At 36.5% G+C, this 24,612-nt stretch overlaps 1 protein-coding gene across 1 annotated transcript; it reads left to right on the top strand.

The window, feature by feature from the left end:
- Positions 1 to 426: 426 nt before the first annotated feature.
- On the top strand, positions 427 to 24,421 carry LOC121726531 (probable cytochrome P450 49a1). Its single transcript, XM_042113929.1, has 14 exons — positions 427 to 514; positions 1,227 to 1,344; positions 4,090 to 4,260; positions 18,670 to 18,835; positions 19,763 to 19,852; positions 20,221 to 20,337; positions 20,658 to 20,734; positions 21,207 to 21,402; positions 21,894 to 22,038; positions 22,305 to 22,468; positions 22,767 to 22,845; positions 23,040 to 23,249; positions 23,820 to 23,932; positions 24,354 to 24,421. Exons 2-13 carry the CDS (start codon positions 1,242 to 1,244, stop codon positions 23,925 to 23,927), a joined length of 1,626 nt encoding a protein of 541 aa, XP_041969863.1. The 5' UTR covers positions 427 to 514; positions 1,227 to 1,241; the 3' UTR covers positions 23,928 to 23,932; positions 24,354 to 24,421.
- The last annotated feature ends 191 nt before the right edge of the window (positions 24,422 to 24,612 follow it).

Raw genomic sequence — 24,612 nt, 5'->3', positions numbered from 1 at the left:
GAGGCCCAATCCCCTACCCTTCCCTATTCCCTTCCTTACCCTATTCCCTCTTAAAAGGCCGGCAACGCACCTGCAGCTCTTCTGATGTTGCGAGTGTTCATGGGCGAAGTTGCTGTCTATCAGGTGACCCGTTTGCTCGTTTGCCCCCTCATATCATAAAAAAAAAATATTTTATGAGTTTAAATACACTAAACTCTATAGTCTATACATACAATGATCTAATGAAGATAATATAATTTTTTAATACCATCAAAGTCTCAAAAATCCGATAGACCTATTTCCATTGCCAATAACATAAGGATAACAGGCAAAGGCGAGCCTCCACCCTTTGACGGTCGACAATGGAGCTGCGTGAAGAAAGCCGTGCCGCGGTTCCTTGTAGACGGTTAGTCCGAGCGTGGTGCGAGTGACGTACAGTCTCTACCGAGTACCACCGGGTTATTGTGTGTGTTTGTGTGTGCTACGAAAATATATCTAAAGGTGTCATAAAAAGTCTTTGGAAGTGGTTAAAAAGGTAGGAAATTTTTGTTTGTTAATTAAATTGGAACAATTTATTTTTTTATCTTTGGAGTTCTATGTAAACTATAAGTATAAGCAAAGAAAAATATTAAGATAATTTTTTTGTTATCTATAGTAATATATTTTAAAGTTTTGGGTCCATAACATTTCCTAAAATCGGATATTATTATATGCTTCAGCAGATACAATATTTTAAAACTTAATATCCATTAAATTTTCGTAAGGTAATTTTGTAAGCGTCTTGGACAATAAAAAAATAAAATAAACAATACATTTTGAAGAATATGTTGCAAAAGGGAAAGTTATTTCATCCTAAAGCTACGTACCTATGTCTATTAGGTACCTTGGCTCTCTAATATGCCTCAAACATAAATCAATTAAAGTAAAATAGATTTAAATTAAAGTAAAATAAAATATAATTTCGTCTGTTTGTGCAATTTTTAAAACAGTTCTATTTAATAACGTTAAATTATGAAATTTAAAAACAACCCCCGAGTCTAATACTTTAAGTAGATCAAACTCAAAAATTTCAGCACTGAACGGGCTGATGATGATGAACTATAGCTTAAACTACGCTCGATAATGTCAGCTTTCAAATAAAAAAAACTAGATCAAAATCAGTCCACGTGTTTGGTTCTTATTTCTTTTTTGTCAGGAGTTAAAATTTTTCCCTTAATAAGATAAGAAAGAAACTTTTTGTCTTTCAGAGATAAGGTGATAGCATGAGAAATCGTGTATTCGTGGTGAAATGGCCCCTGCGGAGTTTGAACAGGCGGCTTCTGAGCACGACAGTACCGACGCGGCAGGCCGAAGGCTATGATAAAGGTATATTTTAAGTATGATTTCGCGTGCCAACCTTCTGATGTAGATTTATAGCTAATAATTGCTAGTTTTCATTTCATAAACTGCTTGCAAAGTTGTTCTAAAACTGGAAAAGGCTACATAGAAAACTTTTAATATGGCTGTACAATTTTAGGGACGTTTGTTTAGCCATTAATAAAATATCTAAAACCAGATATCACCTGCTACTTTGTTTATTTTGTCGTAACCGATACTTGTCTTTGACCTTTCCCACGGCTTAAAATATCACAAAGGCAATATCGCTTAAAAATCAAAATCTGAGCGAAAAGTCAAAGTGTCTTTTCGCTCATTTGAATTTATAATAAATTAGTACATGTATAACATAGACATTTTGCACAGGTTCAGTGACGGATTAAGACTACTTGATGCCCTAAGCAATCAATGCCTGTGCCCCCCCTATATTCTGTATATCAACTAAAATCGGTATTTATACCTTTATCGCCTAAAAAGTTAGGTTTTTTTTCCTAGAAACTTTTTTGGTGTGGTTTTTGGTGACATATTAAGAGAGTGTTGCCCAAAGGATGGATTTTTTTGTGCTTCCTCTGGTGCCCCCTCAGACGTAATGCCCTAGGCAATTGCTTAATTTGATTAATTCATGAAGCCCTAAGCGGCCGCATCCGACCGCGATAACAATAGATAAGCTATTGTGTCTCGTTATTCCACGATCGATGGGGTTAATCCGTCACTGCACAGGTTATACGTTAATATTGTTATGTTATGTTTAACTAGATGCTGCCTGTAACTGCGTTGCTGTTTAACTAGATGCTGCCTGTAACTGCGTTGCTGTTTAACTAGATGCTGCCTGTAACTGCGTTGCAGTTTAACTAGATGCTGCCTGTAACTGCGTTGCTGTTTAACTAGATGCTGCCTGTAACTGCGTTGCTGTTTAACTAGATGCTGCCTGTAACTGCGTTGCTGTTTAACTAGATGCTGCCTGTAACTGCGTTGCTGTTTAACTAGATGCTGCCTGTAACTGCGTTGCTGTTTAACAAGATGATGCCTGTAACTGCGTTGCTGTTTAACTAGATGCTGCCTGTAACTGCGTTGCTGTTTAACTAGATGCTGCCTGTAACTGCGTTGCTGTTTAACTAGATGCTGCCTGTGACTGCGTTGCTGTTTAACTAGATGCTGCCTGTAACTGCGTTGCAGTTTAACTAGATGCTGCCTGTAACTGCGTTGCTGTTTAACTAGATGCTGCCTGTAACTGCGTTGCTGTTTAACTAGATGCTGCCTGTAACTGCGTTGCTGTTTAACTAGATGCTGCCTGTAACTGCGTTGCTGTTTAACTAGATGCTGCCTGTAACTGCGTTGCGCCAAAATTCGCTTATCGCGTTGAAACCGTGCATTTTTTCGGGATTAAAATTATCATTTATTAATATTATGTCCTTTCCCGTGATTCAAAGTATCTACAATCCAAATTTTAGCAAAATGTTTTCAGTGGTTTGGGGGTTAAACGAGTGAGCACATTGAGACGGGCCGTGCCGGGGCTCAGCGTGCCGAGGCGCATCGCAAGAATCCGCCTCCATACAATTTGTATGGAGGCGGATGAGCGTATCGCTCACTGTGTCGGGGGGCAGCGGATTTCCGTCAATGCGACAAGGCCTGGCAAGGCCCGACAAACCCGTTGCGCCCCGGCAAGAGTGTGACCACACTTCACATAGATTTCCACTTTTTGGTTGGTTGGTTTGGTTAAGGTCAAATGAATGACGATTTAGTAGTCCAAAATTTTTTTGTAAATTTTAATAGAAGATCGATATTATATAATAAATAATACAAAAATTTAAAATGGATAATTAAGACAGTCCATATAAACATTTTAGTTTTATTTTAGTTTTAACCACTTCGAATACATTGATTAATAAAGGTAGATTTTCGGTAGAAGCTAAAACACGGTCTAGTAGATTTTAGTAGAATATAGCAACGTTTTTGATATATCGAGTCACGAGTGATTTAAGAGTGGTCTCACTGGAGCTATTCAAAGTACTCAAAATGTGATGCGACCCGGCCCGGCAATAGTGTGCTATAGCGCATTTTGCGCTGCGCTGAGCCCAGATCCACCCCGACATGCCCCGGCACGCGCCGACAAAGTGAGCGGAAGTAACAGACAGACAGACACACTTTCACATTTATAATATTATAGTATGGATACCTTTAACTCCATTAGGGCTAAACAAACAAATAATTCTATACTCTTATGTAAATATTCGCTAATTAGTAAACCATTGTCAAACGAAAAACTTTGTAGTTAAACAGAGTTATGTAATTTGAGCGGTTTTGGGCACGTCTGTCAAACAAAGCCATGTTTGGCTTAGTCAGGGTTAGGTCAATATTAACTTATCACTAAAAATGATATTGTTAATAACTTAAGTCTGTAGATCTCGTGCAAATAAGTAAAACTATAAACTATTGTAACTACTCGGTAGAGATTGTTATTATTTCTGTCTAAAATTAAAATAAAAATTAAAAATAAACCGTAACTTAAATGATTTTCTTATTGTAGGCACTATTTAATCAACGAATAACTTATAATATGGTCAAACGATATTGCGCGATCACAGACCACTGAATAAGGAATACTATATAGTTACAACCTGTGAACGTTCGTTACTATTCATTTTCATTCATCGTCTGTTTTTTTAACGTATAATAACAAATTTTTCTTTTTTTTTTTGTTTGCCGTTGTACCCAAATTTTGTCACATATTTTCAGGAATAACTCAACCGAAATGTCCAGTACACGGTCGAGCCAGGTCCACTCACGCTGCGGTGGTGGAACCCGGGTTGGAAACCTTGGGCTCCGCCGTCAAACCGTGGGAAGAAGTGCCTGGGCCCAAACCACTGCCACTGGTTGGCAACACCTGGAGATTCATACCTTATATCGGTAAGTACTTATACTAAGTAAATGTTACCTGCTAATGATTGCGCAGAAATTTATGTTTAGCGCCGGAGACGTTAACTTATCGCTATTTAATTTTATACGTGGGAGAGCCATGCTTCGGCACGAATGGGCCGGCTCGACCGGAGAAATACCACGTTCTCACAGAAAACCGGCGTGAAACAGCGCTTGCGCTGTGTTTCGCCGAGTGAGTGAGTTTACCGGAGGCCCAATCGCCTACCCTATTCCCTTCCCTGTCCTCCCCTATTCCCTTCCCTTCCCTCTCCTATTACCCTATTCCCTCTTAAAAGGCCGGCAACGCACTTGCAGCTCTTCTGATGCTGCGAGTGTCCATGGGCGACGGATGTTGCTTTCCATCAGGTGACCCGTTTGCTCGTTTGCCCCCTTATTACATTAAAAAAAAAAAAAAAAATTTAAACTATTATTCTATGTCCTTTCCCCTGAACTCTTAGAGCCTGTTTCACTACTTCCTGATTAAGTGCCGAATAGGCTACTCACAACTTTTTTGACAGATTCTCCATACTGGATCTGTCAAGTTAATTGGTGGATAGCCTATTCGTCACTTATCAGGAAGTGGTGAAACAGGCCCATAATATCCCTATACTTTTAACTGAAATATATTCTCTATGAGAAGTAACAGACAAATAGACATACCCTCGCATTGATAATATTAAGTACGTATGCGTGACGCGCTATGATAGGAGAGAAATCTTTGGCACTTAAAACTTTGCAGTGAAAAAATGTTACCTGTATTATATGTTGACAAAAGTTACAATTTTTATATGTCTAGTCATCTAGTTCTTTATGTATTATGAGCTACTTTCTCATATTGTAACATTACATAACATTTGTATGTATCCGTATTGTCACAGTGTTTACTGTAGCAATTTGAACACTTTTGTACCGAATTTAGCAAATTTAGCGTCTTACTGATAACTGCAACCAATTTACATATTGACATGATTCAGTTTTTGTAGTATACTTACCGGCCACATGAAAGAATTTAAAATAATCTTATAGTTTTTATATGACTTTTACGGTAACAGATAATGGTAATTTTTAAAGATATAAAAAAACAAAAAAAACCGTGACTGGGTAGGTACCTAATATTATGTTAAATTATGTTTTTAATAATCTGAATATATACTGAATACTACTCTAACAAGTAGCTAAAGAAAAGCAAAACATGTTGATTGTCCGATTGTTAAGATGAAAATACATTCTATGAGACTTATTGTCTTAGCAATACAATAGACAGGCCTACATCGTAACTGTTTTCTGTATTTTAAATAAGATTTTATTAATATTCCACAGGCTTTCTCTCGTTCTACTTCTAAAACATGTAAAGTACATTTAAATATTAAAATGAATGTAACATACAATTTAAGGGTACATTAAGGAAAGTTTATCGCTCTTTAACAAAACTTTTTTAATGTTAATTATGTTTGTTCCGTCACTTAAATATTTTTTACTATTTAAGTGGCGGATACTTAACTGAACTATAATATATTATGTAATCTAGCTTAAACCGAAACAATAAATTAGTACTAGATGACGGCTCACTCCGTTACGGCAAAAATCGTTTATCGCACCGGAACTGTACATTTTTCCGGGATATAAAGTATCCAATGCCCTTTCCCGGGACTCAAGGTATTTCCGTACCACATTTCGGCAAAATCGGTTAAGGGGTTTGGGCGTGAAGAGGTAACAGACAGACATACAGACAGACACGCTATGGATTGATACAAATATAGCCATGAAGTAGGTCAAGCACTTGATGATTGTTTATGGTCGTCGCCTACTGAATATAATATAATGATTAATAACACAAGGTTTGATAATTGTTAAACCATAAGATCTACCTTCACATCGCAACTACAATTTTGGTTAACTCCTAAATATTATTAAAGATAGTAAGGTCCACTTGCGCAGATCCAGGTTAAAGTTAATACCGGGTTAAATAGTGTGTTGTCTCTTACATTATTCTTTTTTTTTATGAAATAAGGGGGCAAACGAGCAAACGGGTCACCTGATGGAAAGCAACTTCCGTCGCCCTTGGACACTCGCAGCATCAGAAGAGCTGCAGGTGCGTTGCCGGCCTTTTAAGAGGGAATAGGGTAATAGGGGAGGATAGGGATGGGAAGGGAATAGCGGATTGTAGGGAAGGGAATAGGGTAGGGGATTAGGCCTCCGGTAAACTCACTCACTCGGCGAAACACAGCGCTAGCGCTGTTTCACACCGGTTTTCTGTGGGAACGTGGCATTTCTCCGGTCGAGCCGGCCCATTCGTGCCGAAGCATGGCTCTCCCACGTATAAATTTCATATTATTCATATTATATTTTACGAAAGATATAACGTTTAATCCGGGGTTAACTTTAACCCAGATCTGCGCAAGTGGGCCTAAGTATATAAGTTAGACATCAAATTAATTCTTACAGCCGGACTCAGAGTCATTTAGGCTGTGTTCAAACCAAACTGACTGTCAGCCGAAAGTGAGCGAACGTTACGCAGTTTATTGCATTTCCATACATATTCACTTTTTCGTTCACACCTAACCGACAATACGTCATTAGTTATTACGCTAGGCGTAGGCGCGGACATTCGATACCGTTTATTTTCACGTTCACGCTCCCCAGTGAGCCTGCTCACATTCGGCGGCTTACAGTCAGTTTGGTTTGAACACGGCCTTAATGATGATTAAAGTGTAATTTAGTAAAAAGTTTGACATGTAATGTATGGGGATTATGGCAAAATCTTCGTTTAATTACAGTTTAGAAATTGATAATTATCTCTGAGTGTAGTCAGAAGAATATGATCTGAATCTTATATATAAAATTCTCGTGTCACAATGTTAGGCCGCGTACTTCTCCGAAACGGCTTTACTGATTTTAACCAAATTTTATATGCATATTCAGTGGGTCAGAGAATCGGCTACTGGGTACTTTTTATATTGATAAGTGCATTTGTTGAATAAATAATAGTAAATTATTACAACTCGAGACTGAACGGCGACCATTGTTTGTGCGACGGGATAGCGATGGACGTTGCCATGATGACATACTTATTAGTCACTTCAAGAAAATAATACGGGCGAAATACTTTGTATGGCAAAGAAACGTTTGCCGGGACAGCTAGTATTATATATTATTATGCACTTAACTATGTGTTACGACTATACGAATGTAGAGACATCTTTAAATTCGAATCGATAATTTAGGTTTTTGACCATAACTTAAGCCCAGAAAATAAACAATTACATTAAGCAGATAAAAAATACAATCCTCCTATTAATGCAATCGCTTAAAATCCACTGGACATCCGCGGTCAAAGACATGTTTGACCTTGTTCCAATAATTGTTTTTCGTAACTGTAACATTACTAAAAGAATTAAAATTCAACACATTAAAGAGTTACGATCGTGTTTAAGAGGATACACCAGGGGCTAGAGAAATGAAAAAAAAGTACGTGTAATATCTATAGCTGTCTCCCTTACCTCAAGCCTATACCGCAGAACGCGATAGAGACAACTGCAGAAAATCCAGAAAATCAACGATTCGTTGTCCCCTGATTCCTTCTCCAAAACTTAACCGATTTAAGTACTTTTTTCATTAAATATTAAAAAAAGGCTTGAGCTGTGTTCCTATGTTTTGCTTTTTTTTGTATAATCTAGCCAAATCTGTTTTCTGGACGTTTGAACACAGCGGATAATCTGGCCATTTTTTTTAGGTTTTTGAACGTTCATATCTTATTTAATAATTAAATTATGAAAAAAAAGAAAACATATGGACATTGTATTAGTGGCCGTAGATATTCAGGAAAAAAATTATAACTCTACTATCATTATCCAGGGAGGAAACAGGGGACAACGTTTGTATGGAAAAAATGGCGGTGTGGAATCCTCTTAAGCAATAATGATACATGACCGGTGAGCGAAAAATAATCTATACTAATATTATAAACGCGAAAGTCTGTCTGTCTGTCTGTTACCTCTTCACGTCCAAACCACTGAACCGATTTTGCTGAAAATTTGGTATACAGATACTTTGAATCCCGAGAAAGAACGTAGGATATCGCGGGAACCGTAAATTTTTTCTGGTATTAAAAATCCCAAAAAAATGTACGGTTCCCGCGCGATAAACTATAGTTTTGGTACAACGGATTTGCGGGCGTCTACTACTATAATACAATTATTGCTTGACAAATGACAATATTTTATATATTATAAGAATTTAAACCTTGTTTAGCAATGTAAATAACTTCTGATTATATATCTAGATAGAGTTAAATAGATCTCTAAAATCATTTTTTTGAATTGAACACTGTCGGAAATGTTTTGCTTAAAATTGCGTAGAAGTAAAAATAAATAGTAACTACGATTTTTTCGTGTTTCTAAAAATATACGAAGCCCACTATAACATATTTCAGATTATTTGTTATATCGACGATGGCTATAGCTATAAAGATTTAAGTGGCTTAAGTTGAAGCATTAATTATAAAAGTAGTTATAACGGTACACGAGCAAAAGTCGTGTTACTAGTTTAGCCGGTTGCGAATTTCGGTTCAATAACTGTATACTACGTACACACAGATAATTAAAAAATTATGGCTTTTAACCACGCTTCTGTATTATAACATCAAAGTTTTTTAAAGAAAATTATCAAAAAAGTCAATTAGTCGTTTTACAAGCTTTATTTAATATATTGAATAAGGCTTGTAAAACGACACACACTAATTGACTTTTTTTGGGGGCTTTCGTTGTTTCTATTTAGATGTTACTTGTTATGATTCGTAGCCTCAGAAGTCAGACCAAATAAAACCTCTATTTGGTCTGAGTTCGTATCTTTAAGAGCTTTACTCTTAAAGCTTCATCCTGCTATCAAATATAGGTACAAATACATTTGTACCTATATTAGATAGCATAGATAATAATAGATAGATATGAGATAGATTTATTATATACCAAATAAATAAAATGTGCTTTCATCCATACTTCCATACTTTCATACTAATATTATAAATGCGAAAGTGTGTCTGTCTGTTACCTCTTCACGCTCAAACCGCTGAACCGATTTTGCTGAAATTTGCCATGGAGATACTTTGAGTCCCAGGAAAGGACATAGGATACTTTTTGTCCCGGAAAAATGTACGGTTCCCGCGCGATTAATGAATTTTGGCGCGACGGAGTAACGGGCGTCATCTAGTAACAAATATCTCACAAACCAACACAATCACACTCACGCTTAACCCCTTACCTTGCCTATTGATTTACATGTCCATTTACAGCGCAAAAGTACAACTGTAGAAATAATATCCAATTAAATCAACAACTCGTAGTGTATAAGGAAAATCGAGTGTTACGTACGCAAGTTCCGGTATTCAACAACTAAAATCACGCGTTGTGTATTACATTAATTAGTATATATTAGCTATTTGATCGAGCTTTGCTCGGTATTCGAGAAAACACGAATAAAATGTCATTTTCTAAAAATGATTACGAGTCCTTTAATTCTTTAATAAGCAGCCTTGTCCCATTGCACATATTTGGTGGGCATAAATTTCTCAAAAGCGTGATTGGAATTCCGATTTTTAACGTCAGTTCGTGTGGTGGAAGTCCAGAAGGATTCAGCGAATTTAAAAACTCCTGTGGATAATGGACTGCATCTTCGATATTAGTGACGGTGTCGATCGATAGCATTTATAAAGCATAAGCAAGAAGGAATATTTTGGTAGATTTTTCACACAATTATTAACACTTAATACGGTTCCCTTTTTTCTCTCATTAAATATAGCCTATATTCAGCAGAAATAGTGTGGATTAAAAATATGCATTAATACTTCCATCGTGCATCGGCATCGTGGGTATCGCAGACACAATAGATCTTCAATTGTTATGCTGGCAGCCGGCTGCCGCTATTGGAGATTTATAGTTAAAGAAATTAATTAATTATAATAGCAATCAAAAATAATAGGTAGTCATTCAAAACTTATTTTAAAGTATAGTCTATAATTTATAAAGCATAAGCAAGAAGGAATATTTTGGTAGATTTTTCACACAATTATTAACACTTAATACGGTTCCCTTTTTTCTCTCATTAAATATAGCCTATATTCAGCAGAAATAGTGTGGATTAAAAATATGCATTAATACTTCCATCGTGCATCGGCATCGTGGGTATCGCAGACACAATAGATCTTCAATTGTTATGCGGGCAGCCGGCTGCCGCTATTGGAGATTTATAGTTAAAGAAATTAGTTAATTATAATAGCAATCAAAAATAATAGTCATTCAAAACTTATTTTAAAAAGTTCTAAAAATATTACTTTCGTAGTCATAACTTTTAAAGCTTTTTTGAAATTAGGATTATAATAATGAAGCACGATAGTCTATATCAAATCAATAAAGCAGCACCCGGCTGTCGCATAACTATTGAAAATCTATTGTGTCTGCGATTCCCACGATCGAGGTAATATTTACGTGGACTCTCCGGGCGAGTCTGTGGCACTGATAATTAAATCTCTCCCCTACCGCACGCACACCCGCGCATCGCGCCTTGACGCCCAATTCGCAACGTGCAGCAGAAATCGTAATATTTTAATTTCGCCATAACATTAAAACCAAACGTCCAATTTTAATCATTTAAAGACCAAATATTATCTACATTAACTGTACTTAGTGATGAAATAATTTATTTTGATAAGGGTCAATAGCATGATTTAAATAAACGCATTTAAATATAGTCCAAAAAAAATTCTAGATTTTTTAATAAAAAAATGGTTATTGTGCCTCACTCAACATAGATAGGTATAGTGTGTCGCGGACTTTTTTGTAGATATTTAAAAGATCTATAATTACTTAGAACATTTTATGCCTCTATCTTTTATAGTTTAGGCAGCGTACGCAAAATAAGTAACTTTTCTGGTTGATTTTTTAAACCTTGCGTCCGAAAATCCCAAATATCTTACGGAACCTTATATTTTTCCAAAATAAAAATTAGCCTATGTTCAGCAGAAATAATGCAGGATTCCAATGGTAAAAGAATTTTTCAAATCGGTCCAGTAGTTTCGGAGCCTATTCGACTCAAACAAACAAACAAACAAAAAATCAAATCTTTCCTCTTTATAATAGTAGTGTAGATATATAAATTTCTCGTGTCACAATGTTAGTCCGCGTACTCCTCCGAAACGGCTTTACTGATTTTAACCATATTTTATATATATATATATATATATATATATATATATATATATATATATATATATATATATATATATATATATATATATATATATATATATATATATATTCAGTGGGTCTGACTGAGAATCGGCTACTGGGTACTTTTTATATTGATAAGTGCATTTGTTGAAGAAATAATAGTAAATTATTACAATAGAATAATAAACACAGAAAATTTAAACAGGTGCTTGTTTCCAATAAATCTGACCTTCTCATCCTATGATGAGAAGGTCAGATTTATTAGAAACAAGCACCTGTGTTATAGCATAAGTGTCAAAAGTTTAGGAGCCTTACCTATGTAAGGCTCCTAAATTTTTGACACTTATTAATATAGTGTTCACTATCGCAATATTTACATTCAATAATCCTCGACTTATCAGTGTTATGAACTCTTCCGTGTGTTGTTTCTCTCATCTTTTTTGTCTTTTCCGTATCTACAATATTTACAACTTCCTTAGTTCGACTGCTTTTACTTGCCTGAATGCCTTCTAAAGATCTAAATCTATATTCTAAAAAGTCGACAAATATCTTAAAAGTAGGAATTTTATCTGCTATTTCTCTGTTTATCCTCTCTTCCCACTGTTTGAATGACTCTTCGTCTAGTTTATTTACAAGTATATGTACAATGATAGCGTCCCAACTACTTGTATCCACTCCGATGCTGCTTAATCCGCTCAAGCAATCGGTTGTGGTGTCCAGTACATACTTTATTGCGCTAGCTGACTCGTACTTACAGTTTTTAATAGCCAACAATCTCTGTAAATACGCACTGACTATTATTCTTTTATTGCTATATCGTACTTTCAGTCTTTCCCATGCTTGTCGGTAACTGTTGTCAGTGACCGGTATATGGCGGAGTAAGGCTGCCGCCTCCCCGACTACGTGTATCTTTAAATAATGAAGTTTTTGGATATCTTTCAGTGCTTCGTTGCTGTCAATTAATGACACGAACTGATCATGAAACGAATTCCACTCAGTATATGAACCACTGAAAGTTGGAATTTCTATTGCAGGAATTTGTACATCTATTGGACTCAGTTTATTAGCGTTTGCCAGAAAAGTATGTGCGGTAATTTCATTAACTCTTTCGAAACTTTGTAAAGCCTCTAGCATTGCGATATTCGTTTTAGTGTATTCTTCTTCGCAATTTTAATATACATCTTCAGTAATGTACTTAGTGACTCTTAATTTTTCACTATCATACGTGTTAAAAAGCAAAATATGATTTTGCTCTACTCTGTTCCATACTTTGTGAAGCAATTGTAACTTTATATTAATATAATTTGGACATTTATCTCCCTTAGGCCAGAGTAGACAGAATTATGGAGTATGCCAACTTAGAACTGATGTTGAAATTTTTAAATTTGACGTATTATGACGAAAATCGTCCTAGGGTTGTTAACACACATCATGGTGTCACCTACGAATTTAAAACTATGACATATTCGATGGACGTGTTCCTCTTTGGTCGTATTGTTGTTTGTGTTTTGGCACATGTAATTAAAATTGTCAGAATCCAATTTTGAAAACTTTATTTTAAATATTTAAAATAAATTATATCAGCCAGCAAGAGGCACATTCCGTTCATAATCCTAGTGAAACCCGACGAATTTGACAGATATTTAAACCTGTCCGTCTCTTTGCAGTCGAACTACTGGTCGTTATGTCTATTGTGCTTAGGCATTGTAATAAACTTCTTATACATTCTAGATATCTGTTCTAGAAGTTCCAGCTGAGCATTAATTACTCGTTCCATTTTGCCTATTTTTAGATACAATAATCTTTCAAATCCTTCTACTTTGTCTTGATACTGTTGTCATTCTTTCGTCTAAATTCTATGACGTTTATCTGGAGGTATTTTTCCTCAAATAAAACCTTTTTTCTCTCTCTGACTATTTTGACGTCTTTAGCATAATTTTTTCTACAATGACTTTTTATAATACATATTTATAATGTTACGTATTTTTATTTATATTTAAGTCTTTCCTTTATAATATTATTTTCTATTCACTTTTCTTTTAAGGCTCTTTTCTTTCTCTCCTTTTATATGTATGGACTGTTCACTCACCTCCTTTTAAATAGGTAGCGATAGTGATCACAACATTCTTTGTTTTCGTCTATTCTTTTGCTCGATGGACCATGTTTAGAACGCGAAGGTCCCTATTGAGTCACTCAAAGGCTGTAAAGCTTTAATAACTGTATTTATTTACTCCTAGATGTTGCTACTACAAGCCATGTTAATAGGCTAACTATATGCCACAATATACTTGTCAAATGTATCTTTTTAAATAGGTTACATACTTCGGCTGAACAATTCCCTCATCGTTAACAACGCTCCATGGCTATTTCACACATATAACACATCCTTACACACTTACAATAAGTCACTTATTTATTGTCTACACTAGAAATTACCTAGAAATACTTTATATTGCAAAACAACGTTTGCCGGGACAGCTAGTATATATATATATATATATATATATATATATATATATATATATATATATACAGGGTGTAACAAAAATAAGTGAATATACTTTAGGGTGTGTACGTGTTCCTTGTAGAGAGTTCACTGTGAAAGTAGCAGCACTGTAAAACCAATTTTTTTTTCACTTTTGTATGGGAAAACTCGTGACGCTCGGGCCCTTGCCTATACAAAAGTGAAAAAAATTTTTCGTCTTTTAGCGCTGCTACTTTCATAGTGAACTCTCTACAAGGAACACGTACACACCCTAAAATATTATCACTTATTTTTTTTATACACTGTATACAAGAATTACTCATTGAAAGATATAAGATTAGTAGGTATATATTGAATGTATAAACACACTTGTGGTGTTTATTATACAGAATGTTTCGAATAAAATATATAAAGCCGAAAGGGGGTGACTCAAGGGTCATTCTGAACAACTTTTGTCCTACGACTTTTGGAAATTAGCGAAACAAACATTTTGCTTTTCCATAGTAAAAAGTCAGGTGACCAACAAAGTTTCTATGGAGAATCAATATTTTTTTTCGCGAATTTCCAAAAGTCATAGGACTAAAGTTGTTCAAAATGACCCCTGAGTTATCCTCTTTCGGCTTATTATACCCTATTTGCGAAACACCCTGTTTATTTTATATCGTCTTACTATTTACTGAAAAAAGACTCATAGTCTGCATTACTAACATGCAGACGTTTGTTTTGTATGCAAAACATACAAAACAAACGTCAAGGTACAAGGTGTAACAAAACGTAGTGATAAATGATAATACTTTAGGGTGTGTATAAGTCCCCTGTACAGAGTTCAAAGAGCAATTTATATTTTAACTTTTGTATGGAAAAATTCGTCAGGCTTGCGCGCCTGTCCCTATAAATCACAAAAGAGTGTTTAGTCTTTCAGCGCTGCTACTTTCACAATGACCGCTATGTAAGGGACATATATAAACCCTAAAGTATTATCACCATGTTTTGTTACACTCAGTATAGATATTAGACAGTGTTAATCTTATTATTAGTAAATAGTAAGGTGATATTAAGGAGTAAGTTAGTGATATTTTTACGTAAACTTCATGCGCGTTGAAGTCTTTTCACCATGATGTTGTTTTTGCCGCAAATAAGTTTTGAGACTTTGTTCGCTATATTAAATGTTTATATTATGTATAGAGATATTATATAGCTACTACTTAGTAGCTAGTTGTATGTTTAGATTTTCATTTAAACATTATAGAATAATAATATTAAGTTCGTAATTTTTTCTAATGTAACTTAATATTATAATAATTTTACATATTATGTCACAGTCATCAAAGTTTCGTAAACAACATGAGGTAGTCTCTGTGCACGTTCCGTTGTAATGGCTGTACCAAAAAGGTTGAGATGCCATGTGAATATCAATTATGTTATAACTACGAAAGACAATGATTGCTCTGATGGATTCAGTTGCGGGGATTTTAAAGAAGCCTCGACTGATCACAGATCATGATTATTTCTTAAAATCAAAATAAAAAATTCTATTTAAAGCACTCGAGTTGTATTGAAAATGTAAATAAACTCAATATGGGCACAGTATGGGCATATAAGAAGCCAAGTATAATAGTATGCCTTCACTAAGTATTAATATCACATAATATACCAAGATTATATACGTGGGAGAGCCATGCTTCGGCACGAATGGGCCGGCTCGACCGGAGAAATACCACGTTCTCACTGAAAGCCGGCGTGAAACAGCGCTTGCGCTGTGTTTCGCCGAGTGAGTGAGTTTACCGGAGGCCCAAACCCCTACACTATTCCCTTCCCTACCCTCCCCTATTCCCTTCCCTTCCCATCCTTACCCTCCCCTATTACCCTCTTGAAAGGCCGGCAACGCACTTGCTGCTCTTTTTATACTGCGAGTGTCCATGGGCGACGGAAGTTGCTTTCCATCAGGTGACCTGTTTGCTCGTTTGCCCCCTTATTTCATAAAAAAAAAATAAAAAAAGATTATTAATTTGGTCACGTTTAAATTTTTTATCTATGCTTATATTGAAATTAATTGAAATAGAGTATCAACATTCATAACGATTGTTGCAATATTTAACATTGGTATTATTAAAAAAAAAAGCAAACCTAGGAATATAAAGTCATATATCGCGACATAGTATGTTTTGTATGTATGTCATCAGGATACGGAGAGCGAAATGTCATACATATTTCTCAATATAAGTGAGGTGACTTAAGTGAGAGTGACTGGAACTTGTATTTTTACATTTCAAGTGCTATGTAGGTTAGAGATTTATATAAATGCTAATGGCTAACGAGACGAAATCAACTTAAATACTAGTTTTGAAACTCTAACTCTCTTTTATAATTTGAAGACCTATGCACTACATTTTTGCAATAAATATATTTCATTTCATTTCTATTTAAACTTTTATATTCGGACTCAAATAACGTTACATAATGTTTTTAATGGTTGTATAGCCATTTTTGCGTTTCAAAGAAAAAAATATTTCAATTTCTGGTAATGATAAAGTTATAGTACACTAAATTAGATGTAGATACAATATGCTAGATAACATAAATAAAATAATATCGTACCTATATGGCATAGGAACGGTACGTTTAGCCTCAGTATAAGTTTTTCTATATCCTTTTCTGAGTAGTAGTAAAGTAGAGCATATTATGGCGTCTCATGCCGGGGGTCGTGGGTTCGAATTCCGCTGAAAAAGTCTTCAATGTTGCTGGGTCATGGATGTGTAATTAATATGTATATTATGATATGATACAAAAAAAAATATAATATGTGTATAGTACATATTTTGTAATAAATATATTTCTTTGTCTAGTACCCGTTACACAAGTCCTCCAGTTACTTAACACGGGGCCAGACTGACGTGGTGTGAAGCGTCCATAGAATATTATTATTGTATTATTTTATCTGAATCACTTCAATGGTTTAAGCATTTAGATATAGCTGACAGGTAGACCAAAAGTCAGACAGATTCACTTTCGACATTGCGATAGTGATTTTAAATGATGATGCTGATGTTGATTGCCGTGACTGCATCGTCTGCATGTGAAAAATGCTGCTGGCTGTTGCACATAACCCCGTTTCGCTGCCAATGCAAGTGTTTCGCAACATACGGCAATTATCATAATCGTCGAGGTGAAAAACCTTAAGGTAATAACCGTAAAATTAGTAAATAATTGTTGAATTTGTAATTAAATTGCCATAAACATTATAATGAAAGATATAAACAAATTAGGTACATTTATGTATGTATGTATGGAGAGAAATGAAAGTAATAATTTTGTTTATATATTTAGAGGATAAAAAAAAATTACTGGTAGAGGCGGATGCCTAACAGGATTGACGATTGGAGTAACGATTTTTTTTTGGCCCACCATACATTCCCACCACTGCAACTCCTGTGTCGCCAGGATCAACAGTGGCAACCAACCACGAAAACGATTGGAGTAACTAGCTAAAAGCCGAGTTTTGTGAGGGGCGTGGGCTCGCGTCGTTTTTCGGTGTGGTAGTATTCTTTAAGGCAGTTTTTTTTATATTTCAATAGTAACCAAACCTTGACTGACCGATGATAACACATCTACATATATAAATAAAAATTACTATGTTAAAGCACAAATCAATAGGCGTGATAGTTTTTCCGTATCGTGTACCACAAAAGTGCTCAGGTTGTGAGATCTACTAAGGCTGTATTCGCTCACCCTGATTATAATATAGGACCTTATACCTGTCCATCGAATGTATAATTTTTTCTTTGCAATCAAGTAAATATAACACCTTGATATTTCTTAAATAAACTTCGGAGAACTAAGCTTTTAGCCATAGGAGTTTTTAAATATTACACAGTGTTGTAATTTGCTTCTTCTATGTATTTAGTACGTCAGTAAAGTAAAGTCATAAACGGTGGTAAACCGCGAGAATGTTATACAATATACAGTGTATAGTTGTATACTGTATAATATCCACAAACTCTCACTGTATGGAAAACGTTAGGTCGTGACTAGAGAGTTAATAAATGATATCTGATGATCTAAGGTACCTCTCACTCGACATTTAAGAAGGTAAAAGAATATTAATATTATGTCGTCGCGGAATCGTAGGCTGAAGTAAATTATAGCAGACAATTTGTTTCGAAAATAGGATTGCGTAAGCCTTTATCGTTAATACGATGGGTGATGCATAAATAACGGGTTATATTTTATTACATCTTAACAACAAAGAAAAAACCTAATAAACAATAGGCAGTACTTCAAAATAAAATATACAAAACAAAGCCTCCTGCTTAATCTGTGTTTTACGAAACTCTAGCAGTATAACTACCATAGAAAAGTTTTTGTTTATATGCGGGCCCCTAGACGAACAATTTTATTGCACAATATCAAATGTTGTGTAATATTATTGACCGTCTGTGGTAGATATTGAACATCGCTCGCGTTCAATCTAATTGTCAAATAAACTTCAATTAAATTGAAGCGTGATATTGCACAATTCAATTGATCGCCTAGGGGCCGGCTAAGAGTAGGTATAGACAATATAATTTTTTGATAAAGAAACCTGCCATTTTGTCTCTATGAACTAAAATGCGTTTTGTCTACTATCAGTGTAGACAAAACGCATTTGTTCGGTGTTGTTAGTATATTATATTGAATTTCTTCTTATTCCAGGTGGCTACTCCGTCGAGCACGTAGACAAGGTCTGTCTGTCTGTTCGTAAGCAGTACGGCAAGTGTGTGAAGATGGCGGGTCTGCTGGGCCGACCTGACATGCTGTTCGTGTTTGATGCTGATGAAGTGGAAAGGGTGTTCAGAGGAGAGGACGCCGCTCCACACAGGTAATACGAAGATGCACTTAATTTCACCAAAGGCGGCAGCAAATAATGAAACAATATCGATATAAAAATGCTGCATCTCAGCTTTCATTTCATTTATATCACGCAGCATAATATATTATGTATATTTAGTAATAGTAATGAAGAATAAAAAGGCTGTATCAATGAAACTGATAGAGATGCGTCGGCTCTGCCTTACCGCAATGTTTCAAAGATATACAGGGTGCAATTAAACCTTCCTGCCAATTTTTTTCCAGGGCTTAGGTATCATAAGGATGTTATTTTTTTAATTATATATTTTATCCAAATTAAAATCGTTGTAGAACGGTCTCTCGCGGCGGTGGATATGAGCAGGGGGTGACGCGGGGAGAGGCGCGCGCGCGGGCCCGCACGTCATGCGCGGGCGATGCGTAGTGTCCATTGTAGTGTTTTTTTGGATAATTTTCGGAAGCTATTTCTCAAAATTTTAGTACTGAGTGATTATAATAGAAAAAATACGTGTATTTTATTTTTAACAAGGATCAATATATCAAAATTTGGCAGGAAGGTTAAATTGCACCATGTATTACAGCAGCCTAATGCCAATGGAAAAAAAATAACCAGGGGGGTAGGGGGTAACCAGCCAAAATCTTTTCGTTTTCGCTTCGTTATAGAATCGTCAATGAAAATGTATGGAGTTGACATAAGCGTTCGTTCATATGACGTTCACGTTCGACTCGTCTAATGTCAATTCCATTCATTTTGATCGGCGATTCTATAACGAAGCGAAAACGAAAAAGTTTCGGCTAAATGGCCTGGGTATTTGATGTAGCGCTTATGAAAGGCTGACATACAGCCACCAGCTAGTTGTAATAAGTTATTAATAGAAAAGTCGATATAACCTTTTCAGTGTTCACTGTTTTAAGTTTTTTTTAATATATTTTGTTTTAGGCCCTCAATGCCGTCACTGAATTATTACAAACATACTTTGAGGAAAGACTTTTTCGGAGCTGAAAAAGATTGTGCTGGAGTGATTGCAGTGTAAGTTTACTTTGAATATAATTTTATATCATAATCAGCGAATACGAGGAACTCAATATCAACTTATTTTGTTATTAATACTTCATTCCCTTCGACTTATTGTCTTTTTTTTGCTCCTTCACTTGCTTGTTAATTCGTTTATCTTGCATTTGCATTAAAGCGTAACGTCATTAATAATTTTACCATCCATGCGCCTTTCATTTTTTTCTGTACTTCATTCGTGTTAGTAAGATATTCCCCGCGTTCCACTTGACGGTAAAAACGATCAAAACGCTCAAAATGCCTCATATTTTGTGCGTTTTGATCGTTTTTAACGTCAAGTAGAACGCGGGATTGTATCTGCAGTAAGTTAATCCTTGTATTTTCAGTCACGGCGACTCGTGGGCGGCGTTTCGTACGAAGGTGTCTCGAGTGGCGCTGAGCACGAGCGCCGCGGCGCAGTACACCGGACAAGTCGCCGAAGTTGCCGATGAGTTCATTAAAAGGTTCCCAGCTGTCTCATTCTATGCTATAGTGATAGAGAGAATTAGCCGTACCCTTTAGCCAATATCTTTTATTTATCGCTTCAATAAAGAATCGCGGATCAAAATGTATGGATACGACCTAAGCGTCGGCGCTCGAGTTGTCTAATGTCAATCCCATAATATTTTCGGCGATTCTATGAAGAAGCAATAAAGAAAACGTCTTAGCTATAAGCTATAAATTGATAGGACGGCTCAACAGAATGCAAGGTTCATCTGTTGAGCCGTCCTATCAGCATGTGGTTAAGTTAAATAATAACAACCATGGTTTTGTATGATTTCAGAATTCGAAAAGTTCGAAACAGCAACTCCGAAACACCGGACGATTTTCTCAACGAGGTCCACAAATGGTCTTTAGAATGTAAGTATTAACTTGTCTAGCTAGCGTACTTACCATAAGGTAAGGTACTTACCATAAGTTTCACCTGCACTGCATGCGTGATAAAAAGGGCAAGTTGTCAAGTAAATTGCCGTATTAGTAAAAACGCATCTTTCTAGTTCAGTTTACTCGTAATTCAAACGGAAATAACTTAAGCTAAGTTTACACGAAGACACTGACACTCGACAGAAATGTCAACACTAGTGTCGATTGCGTCCACACAACATCTGCAACTAACTGTCGATGTTTAGGCCAGGCGCGCACTAGCGGCCAGGTCGCGGCGGCCATCGAAAGTAATATGATGTGGCCGCTGGCCGCCGTGCGGCCAGGTGCGCGTGGTTTATGGCGGTTTCTTACTAAGGTGATTATCTCGATGGCCGTCGCGAAAACCGCTGCGGTTTGGCCTAGTGTCGTCGTGTATCCTTACCATAAAACTTATCATACATTTTTTCAGCCCTAGCACTCATAGCGTTGGACACGCGGCTGGGCTGTTTCGAGTCCGCCGAGGGTTCGGAGACGCAGCGGCTGATCGACGCTGTCAACACGTTCTTTACGTGCGTGGGTGAGCTGGAGCTGCGCGCGCCGTGGTGGCGGATATACCCCACCGCTATGTTCCGACGATATGTAGCGGCGTTGGATACAATACTGAGGTGAGACATTATTATTTTGCTTGTAACTAACTGCACTCTAACAACACTATGGCATTTGTCTTAAATATAATATGTTTTCTTTTCTATTCTCTTTACTAAAAATTCTTATTTATTACTCTCTTTGACGAACAATTGAATACAACTCGTTCGTAAGTCGTGACGCTATTGAATGACAATAATAATCATGACAGTGCCTGTATAAGTTTGATACATGCACTACGCGAGTCGAGATGTAAAGTGCAGTTATGTTACTCCTCTGTAGTATATGTACACTTGGTTATACACATAAGGTTTCATTATTTACGTTTAGTCTATTTTTATATCCTCATATCAGCTGACTGACACCTATCTCAAAATTAAAAGTGAGGTATTGAATCCATTTGCCTAGACCATTTTGCTTTTCCATACGACTAAGGAATACATTGGATGATTGGACATAGTATTTAGCCTTTTGTATTTTTTTTACAAACCACCTACTTCACTATTTATAGCGTCACCCTGAGACACGTGGAGCGTGCCTTGGAGGAGATGAAGACGACGAGCAACAGATCGCTGCTGCAGCGGCTGTTGGAAGCGGCCGGACCGCGCACCGCCGCTGTGGCCTCCCTAGACATGTTCCTAGTGGGGATCGATACGGTAAGTTCTTTATGAGAACAGAAGAATAAAATTAATGTATAATAATCTCTTTAGACATGTTCCTAGTGGGGATCGATACGATATATAATATAATCTTTGATACCAGAGTAGTTAAAAACATTATATCAACTAGTTCCAATTTAATTTGGCACCTTTTTCATTTACAACCTATTTCTGATACAAAAGACATCAACGCGCCTCGCCGCCTGTACTTATTTTGCATTCGTTATTTCTGCGAACATAATTCATGAATTTTATAATTCCAGACATCAAACGCTGTGGCGTCTACCCTCTATCAACTGTCCCGAAGACCGGACGTACAGGAGCGGCTATACGACGAGATATCGGGGGTGCTGCAGGGGCGCGAGCTGAGACCAGGAGACATCAATCAGATGCCGTACCTGAAGGCTTGTGTGAAGGAGGTTCTAAGGTATGATTATTATCTTAAATAAAATACATATTATTGTACCATCGGAGAAATTGATTCATAGGCAATTGATGGACCTACGTAATTTGGTCGAGTTATGTCAATTCAATATTAGTCGTGATCTGTAGGCTGGGTTTCACATAACTTGACCAAATTACGTTGGTTCGCCATCAACTTCTCTGATAGTACATAGTTATTGTTAGATTTTCAACGGTGATGAAAATTGGGTCCAAAATGTAACGTCGCAAGCAAATTTTACAAATTTACAATTTATTGTAACATTTTCGATGTGGTTTTTCAGGATGTACCCAGTGGTTATTGGCAACGGTAGAGAGCTGACCAAAGACACAGTTATTTGCGGATATAATATCCCTAAGGGAGTAAGTAATCAGTATCGATTGTTAAAAATAGATCTACAATCCAAAAGTTAAATACGAGTTTGAAATTTATTACTGAAAAGTAGAAATAGCAAAGCCTCGAACGTTATTTTTCGTTTAGAAAGAATATATTGTTGCAGGAAATATATTTCTGACTAACTTTAACTGACTCAATTCTGACTTTTTTATAATTCCAGACGCAGGTGATATTCCAACACTACGTGATGGGCAACAGCGAGGAGTACTTTACGGAGGCCCAGCGTTTCGCCCCCGAGCGCTGGCTGCGGGGCGGTGAAGCCGACTCTGGCACGAGGCACGCGTTCGCGTCGTTGCCCTTCGGTTTCGGCAGGCGCATGTGCCTCGGCCGACGGTTCGCTGAGCTGGAGATTCATATTATTATATGCAAGGTATGCAATATCTTGCTGTCAAGCAAGGTGTCCAAAACCGTTGAGATACCATCCTGCCTCGTGTGTCAAACGACAGGGGATTACGTATCTTGCGTCAAGTAAGGTGGAGGATATATTCTGCTATCTGTCAAAAATTTTGTTTGCGAAATGTTTGATAGCAGATATAGTGCAATGTAGGTATTGAAAATACATATTTACACAGCGTACCTAAGGTCTAAACGAAAATGTACCATCCAAGAAATCGATTCACAGACGGTTGACGGAACCACGTCATTTGGTCGGATTGTGTCAATTCAATATTAGGCCGATATAAATAGTTAGTACTTAAGATGCGACCCGGTCTCAAGACGCGGTTCGGCTCTGTGATTGGTAGAAATTTTGACAGCCAACCAATCACAGAGCCTGCCGTGTCTTGAGACCGAGAGCATCTTGAGTACTGACTATTTTTACCGGCCTTAGTCGTGATCTGTTGGCTGGGTTTAAAGCAACCTTGTTATACAAGTTATTGGATATTTTTTAGTAATGTTGCCACAACCTGCGAACCCCTTATCAATTAACATTATCTTCCAGATGGTCCAATCATTCAAGATGGAGTACCACCACCAGCCGCTGGACTACCACGTCCATCCGATGTACACGCCGGACGGACCCATACGCATCAAACTCATGGACCGATAGACCTGGGCCTGTAGCCGAGACGTTTTCTTTATCGCTTCTTTATATAAGGTGTAACAAAACTTAGTGATAAATGATAATACTTTAGGGTTTGTATGTGTCCCTTAGAGTTCAGTACGAAAGTAGCAGTGCTGAAAGAGCAAATTTTTCTTCGTGTTTTTTATGGACAAGCGCCCCAGCGTCAGGAATTTTCTGCTACAAAATTTGAAAAAAAAAAGTTCATCTTTCAGCGATGCTACTTTCACATTGAAATCAATATAGGGGACTCATACACACCCTGAAGTATACTTTGTTTAGTTACACCCTGTATAGAATTGACATTAGATGAGTCGAACTTGAACGTCATATTAACGAAAGCTTACGTCAATTCCATACATTTTGATCGGCGATTAAAGACGCGATAAGGAAAAGTCTTGGCTAAAGGTCAAGTTGTGATAATGATTGTGATTGTAAAACTGTTTTGTATATTTAGTTTTGGTTGTACAAAGGATTGTGTAATGTTTTATTTGCTTAAGGATGTGTTATAACTAGAACGAGCGTTATAATTTAATTTTATGTCTAGAACACCAGACCAAATTAAAAAAATATATAAATTACTTGTTTAAAAATTTTCTATTAATGCTTAAAGTGGCTACTTTTTATAGAAATATAATTGAATTGTATGTGGCGCTAGTGCCTGATAGTATGC

The sequence above is a fragment of the Aricia agestis genome, chromosome 4, assembly GCF_905147365.1.
Source record: "Aricia agestis chromosome 4, ilAriAges1.1, whole genome shotgun sequence".
Lineage (NCBI taxonomy): Eukaryota > Metazoa > Arthropoda > Insecta > Lepidoptera > Lycaenidae > Aricia > Aricia agestis.
This window is presented reverse-complemented; position numbering and strand designations above follow the sequence as displayed.